The sequence below is a fragment of the Phaethon lepturus genome, unplaced genomic scaffold (genome assembly GCF_000687285.1).
Source record: "Phaethon lepturus isolate BGI_N335 unplaced genomic scaffold, ASM68728v1 scaffold32509, whole genome shotgun sequence".
NCBI lineage: Eukaryota > Metazoa > Chordata > Aves > Phaethontiformes > Phaethontidae > Phaethon > Phaethon lepturus.
The window spans coordinates 16912-22664 of NW_010564608.1; the positions used below are offsets into that span (position 1 = coordinate 16912).

General features: G+C 43.2%; 1 protein-coding gene across 1 annotated transcript in view; it reads left to right on the forward strand.

Moving 5' to 3' along the window:
• Positions 1-2866, forward strand: part of STIL (SCL/TAL1 interrupting locus) — a 19740-nt gene extending 16874 nt beyond the window's left edge. Inside the window, exons 15-16 of the mRNA XM_010294927.1 lie at positions 1-194; positions 2056-2866. The exon at positions 1-194 is cut by the window's left edge and continues 66 nt beyond it. Of these exons, the coding sequence (XP_010293229.1) occupies positions 1-194; positions 2056-2866 (1005 nt within the window). The remainder of the gene's footprint in view (positions 195-2055) is intronic.
• The last annotated feature ends 2887 nt before the right edge of the window (positions 2867-5753 follow it).

Consider the following 5753-nt stretch of genomic DNA (forward strand, 5'->3'; position numbering starts at 1 on the left):
GGATTTACTAATGATGATGATCCTAAGTATGAGGATATTGATGATACATCAGAACTGTCTTCAGCGACTGACACAGGAGTGGTGGATAAAGAGAGTGTGATTAGTGCTACACTCAAACAGCTGAAGAGTCTTGGAGTAACAATTGACTCACCCGGCAAAATGAAGAAGAATACACACAAAGTGGAGAATGCCAGGTAAAATACTCATTGTTTTGAGTAGTAATTTGTAGATCCAACCAAAAATGAAGATTGGTTGGATCAATGAGCAAAGAGAAGGGACTGTGTTCACTGCCACTGGGGATTTGTTTGGCAACTTGATCCACATTTCCTGCAAAGATGAAACACTGGCTCATGCTATGGGTATTTCAGATAGCTTTAAGAGCTCTGCTAGCAAAACTCAGATTATTTAAATATAACACAAGTAGCTCTCGCTGTTACAGCATCTGGTGATTCTTAAAGTATTGTGCATGCAGTAGTATACAATTCCCTAGGATAATAACGAAGCTGCTTGAGTAATTTCAATCCTTTGGGCTATGTCAAAGTATTGCAGAGAATCACTGGACTTGGGAGGCTGAATGTTAAGCAGCTATATATTTTGTCACTGCACCTTAACCCTTGTCTTGCACTTCACCAGTATGAGTGAAATTGTTATCATGGCTTTGATACATAATCAAAACTGGTTCTGTCCTAGTCGCTTGTTATTGTGAGTGCTTTGACTTGAAACAGGGAGGCTGCAGTGGCTGGGAAGGGAAACAGCCTTGATGAAACAGAAGAAGGAGCAGAAGTAATTTCTGAAGAAGGTGTTTGAGGCACGGGAATTTATATATGCATAGGCTGACTGCCTGGTACAGATTCACTTTCATTCTTATTGTCTTCTTGATACTAGTATATAACTGTTAGGTAGACAAAAAGAATCTAACCATCTCCTAGTTAATCTTCTCTTCAGCTATGTATCAAAAGCTGTTTCCAGTTTCTAAGCTCTTTTTCTCTCACTCGAATCTCATCAGACATTTTTCTGGAATTCCTGGGCTACCTTCATGGCTGGAGAGTCTCTTAGTGTTCTTTTTAATGTCAATAATATGGGTTCACTTATTAGCATAAGACAAAGCTGGAATTCTTGGGTTTTTTCTTCAAACTTGGGGAGCGGCGTGAGATTCTTCCTTCTGCCAATTTCATGACAGATAAACAGTTCTGAGAAAAGGTCTACAGCTCAGTAGAGAAGGAAGCAACAGTGCAACTCCATAGCATAATTAGTGGTTGCTCACCTGAGCGAGGAGTTTACTAAGCAAATTTCAGAATCTGTGCTCAGTGAAATAGGAAGACTCTTAACTCTCAACCTGAGGAGTTTGGGTTTATGAACTAGTATATGACGCAGTACTAAATGCACTGGTTTATAACCACTACCAGTGTACCAGAGCTTGTCCTTTTCAGCCTTTAAACACCTAATGTATACAAGAAATTGGTGTACCGACCAACGGAACAAAAGAACCCTTACTGAAGGATGCCTTCAAAAACTAGAACATTGCAGGCTTCTGGAAACAGATATTATGTCAGAGTTTTTGTAAAAATTCTGGAATTGGCATGCATTGGGAAAGAGGAGATGTTCTTGGTCTCTATCATTTGGTTTGTATCTTCTATCTAGATATAAATTTTGGGTTGGATGGCAGCACCTAGACTCTTAGGATCAGATGTGTACAGTGTCATATTCACTGGTGACAATAGACCAAGAGCTCAAACTGACTTTAAAAACATAACAGTCTCTGAAACCTGCTAGAGGCAGGCTCTTCATGTGAGGGTTGTGGTTAGCACTGAATCAGAAGGGAATATGATCAATTCTCTAACACAGTGCTTCGGTACTGTCAGTGTGAGTAGCTGGAGAGCTGCTTCTTAGTATATGCAGCACATACAATCTTGGCACTGAACAGCCTGATCAAGCTGCGGTATTCGGAAGGAAGGAGAAATCAGTACAGCAAGCAAAATTGAAATTATCAGGTTATATTGTGAAATGCATATTTTTCCTGTAATGCTAAACTAACTTTTTTATGCTTTATTTCAGCATCTTAGCGTGCATAAATCCTGAAGCAGTGGTTCCTGGGCTAAATTATATGTCATTTGCCAATGTCAGCATGTGTGGCTTAACTCCTAATGTTGTTGATCTAAGCATGGAAGCAAACGCTATAGCACTCAAGTATCTCAGTGAAAATCAGTTATCTCAACTTTCTCTCAGTCGCTCAGGCCAAAATCCTCCTGCAGATTTCTCTTTCCAAGACATCTTGCATACAAATATGGACAAGAGCATGGTGGGTCTTAGCTTAATTTCACCAAACAATATGTCTTTTGCAACCAAGAAGTACATGAAGCGGTATGGGCTGATACAGGGCAATGACAGTAGTGAAGACGAAGAGGAACTGCAGGTTCAAGATGGCAGTTCTGGCACTGTCAAAAACGAAAGCATGCCGGACAAAAACTGTACCCCTGTGTTGGATGGCTTCAACCACTGGACTGAATTATCCAAGAGAATTGATGGAAGACTTCCCATTCATCTAAAAAGTCACAGCAAAGAGTTGACTACTAATGCAGAATTAAACAGCCCTGTATTAAGAAATATCACAAATGAAATTTTTCCTCCCAAAGCAGATGAAAAGTCAGCTCAGATTTTAAAGGATTTAAAATCAAAAACCAAATTGTTACCTGGGAGGGTTGAATTCACTGAACAACCTGGCAGGAAGGACGAAGGAGATATCCAGGTTTTCCCAGGAAATCTGCATACTCCAGCCCTTGAAACGTTAAACCAGTCAAACAGCATGAATTCTGTTGGCACCATTCTTGATGTGAAACAACTCAGGCAGTTGCCAAAGTTGTTCTGAGCATCCCCCGAGATGGCTGGCAACCGCTGTTTCAAATCTCACCGTGAAAGACTACAGGAACCCAAGGATTAAGCTATCTGTGAAGGGGTCACTCTGTTGTAGCAAAGTAAAACTTTGCAGAACTGAGTTTTCAGTCCAAGTCAGGGACAGCCATCTCTAAATGCCTGAGTCCATGCTGATCTGCACCGAAGTATGAGTGCACTTTAATTTACAGTTAGGCATGATTTTAAAGTATCTAAAAGGTGAATCAACTTGAGCCCAAGATGTACTCTTAATATACTTCTAGCAATGATGCTTATTTAAACGTTCTTATGTTGACTGTTTTAAAACACTGACTTTTACATGTTTGTGCCAACTGTGAGCCACTGATATTGTGTGTGGCAGAGCAGGGGTAACAGAGCTAAAGCACTAATTTCTAGAAATTTGATGAAATGGTTGGATTACTGGGGTAGGGGGTGTGTGGTGGAAAGGGAAGTATAACTGTCAGTTTATCTGGCATAAAATTCTGAATTCAGCCAAAATGGCACATATAACTCTCTCTATCATGAAATCTTGGAAGGAAATTGGAAAAACTGGCACTTTTAAAACTTTTGTGATTTTTTTTTTTTTAATTTTTATTTTCTGAATTAATGTTTTCTATTTATTTAAGAAGTATGTATAACTGATAAAGGTCAAAGATTCCATTAAAAAAAAAATCTTCAGTTGTCTGGTGTAGCCTTTATTAATTTGCTACTTCCCAGTCATTGTTTAGAACGCTCTTCAAGGATTCTGATACTGGGTGGTGGGGTAAGCAAAAATAATTTATTTTACTTTGTTCTGTATTAACATACAAATATTCTGTCATCAAGCACAACAATCTATTAATGAAACAGCCCCTTTCCATCACCTTGTGATGATATTATTCCACAAGTTATTGTTTAACGATTCCATTTTCATGAAGGCTTTGGCTGTGTTCAATTTTTAGGTGTAGCAGGCGTTTTTGTGGTTACTAGCGTCTTGTCTTGTGTTATGCAGGAACGGGCTGGTATGGAAAAGCCCAGGTGCCCGGTGCTGGCTCTGTCGGCTCTGCCCTCCTTGAGTGAGTACGTCTGAGGACACAGCTCGGTGAGCGTGGCTGTGCCATAATGTGGCTCTGTCCTGACCTCTTGGTCTTGGAAATGAGATGGCAGCGCTGGAAGCAGCAATTCATTCCCATTCCCACCATTCCTGAGGGGAGAACAGGGCTGAGTGAAGGTCGAGCCATGTGTTTTCTCACTGGCTGTAGCACAGTGACATGCTTTAATGGGAGTTTGAACAAACTTTGTTTTAATGATGGCAGAAGTTCAGCCTATGGTGCTGACCTTGTCTTTCCTGCTCTGAGAGTGTTCAACTAGAGATCAAAACACACTGCACTGAGGCCCTGGGCCTTTCCCCTTCACAGCTGAAGGACTGCTCTGTTAGTTCATGGTATGTTTGAGCGGGCACTAATAGCTCATTAATTCATTATGGAGGCACGAGGGTCTTCTCCAACCTGTGCCACCCTGGTGGGCCTTTGTGTGTTAAGAGTCGGGGTGAAATAAGCCATTTGCTATCTCGGAGCCGGTACAGGGAGAGGAAGGCAGCAGCTCCCTTCAAGCTGTGTCAGAATTTCTCCTCTGACGCAGCCTCTTCCATCAGCAAGAATATTTGCTTCCTTTCAGGAAAGGTGCTACTTTGCTGTGCTGAAAAATAAAACCTTTCTCAGTCCCTGATCTTCCCTGGATCCAGCACAAGCTTCTTATCTGGCAGCATGTTTTCTGCTGAATCAGTCAAAAAATAGTTAATGTTTTTGAACATTCCAGTGAGATGAATGAGGCAATTCATACCTCTGAGCTATTGTTGCAGGGTTTTGTTCTTTGTTTCCTATTGTAAAATGTCTGGAAACACAGGAAGATGACAGTTGTATTGGTTAATATTTTAAAGACTTTCTTCAAATGCTGGAGGGCTAGAAACAATTTGAAAACAAAAGCCAAACTACTTGCCCACAGCTCAGGACCAGGGTGTGGTGTTATATTCAGTCACACAAATCATATAATCCCGGACAGCAACCTCTGAGCGAGCGCAGCATTAATTTACGTGACCAAAACAACAAAAAACCACCCTTCCCTAAAGCGGCGTTTTCCTTTTATCGTGTAGTGCTGAGTAATTTCAAGGCGCCTGGATTTTTTCTTTTTTTTCCTGAAGGATCTACTGCGGCTTGAAGTCAAAAACACATGGAAAGCCAGGCTTGGCTTTGTTAACCCTGAGCCATGGGGACACAGCTCAAGCGCTGGCTCCATCGCCTGTTCAGGCAGCCACACGTGTAGAGGGGCAGCCCAGCTCAAGGCTTTGTTACTGGGTTTTCTTTCTTGCTTCTGTTGTTTCTGGCTTTCCTTTGTTGTAACCAAACCAACAGTGCTCCCTCAAAAGGTCTTGGGCCTGCTTGGAGCATCCTTGACCTTTTAATTCTGTATCATTTTGGTGCTGCCTATGCCTCCCGCGGGCCTTGCTGCCTCCTTGCCCTGCCAAAGCGAGGAGAGGGGCTGAGCCCTGGGTTGCTCGGCAGCCCGCCTGGGAAGACCACCCGTGGCAGTGGGGTGGTGGGGAAACGTGCAGGTTATCTGCCACCCCAGGCTCCCCCGTAGCACCAGCGAGGGGCAGCCGTGCGGGCAGAGGTGGGATGACCACGTCCACGACTCCCACCCCAGTGGGGTGCTGTGAGGGCCGGCGCGGGTGGGGATGTCCCCGCAGCGGCCCTGGGTGCACAGAAGATGCTCGGCTTCCTGATCTCCCCCGCCCAGCCCCGGCTGTTCTATCTTTAACGTTTCCTGTTGGTCAGAGGAGCCGGCTTGAAAATGGTCGTGTTTCCTGGCGGGAGGCACGGCGGGCT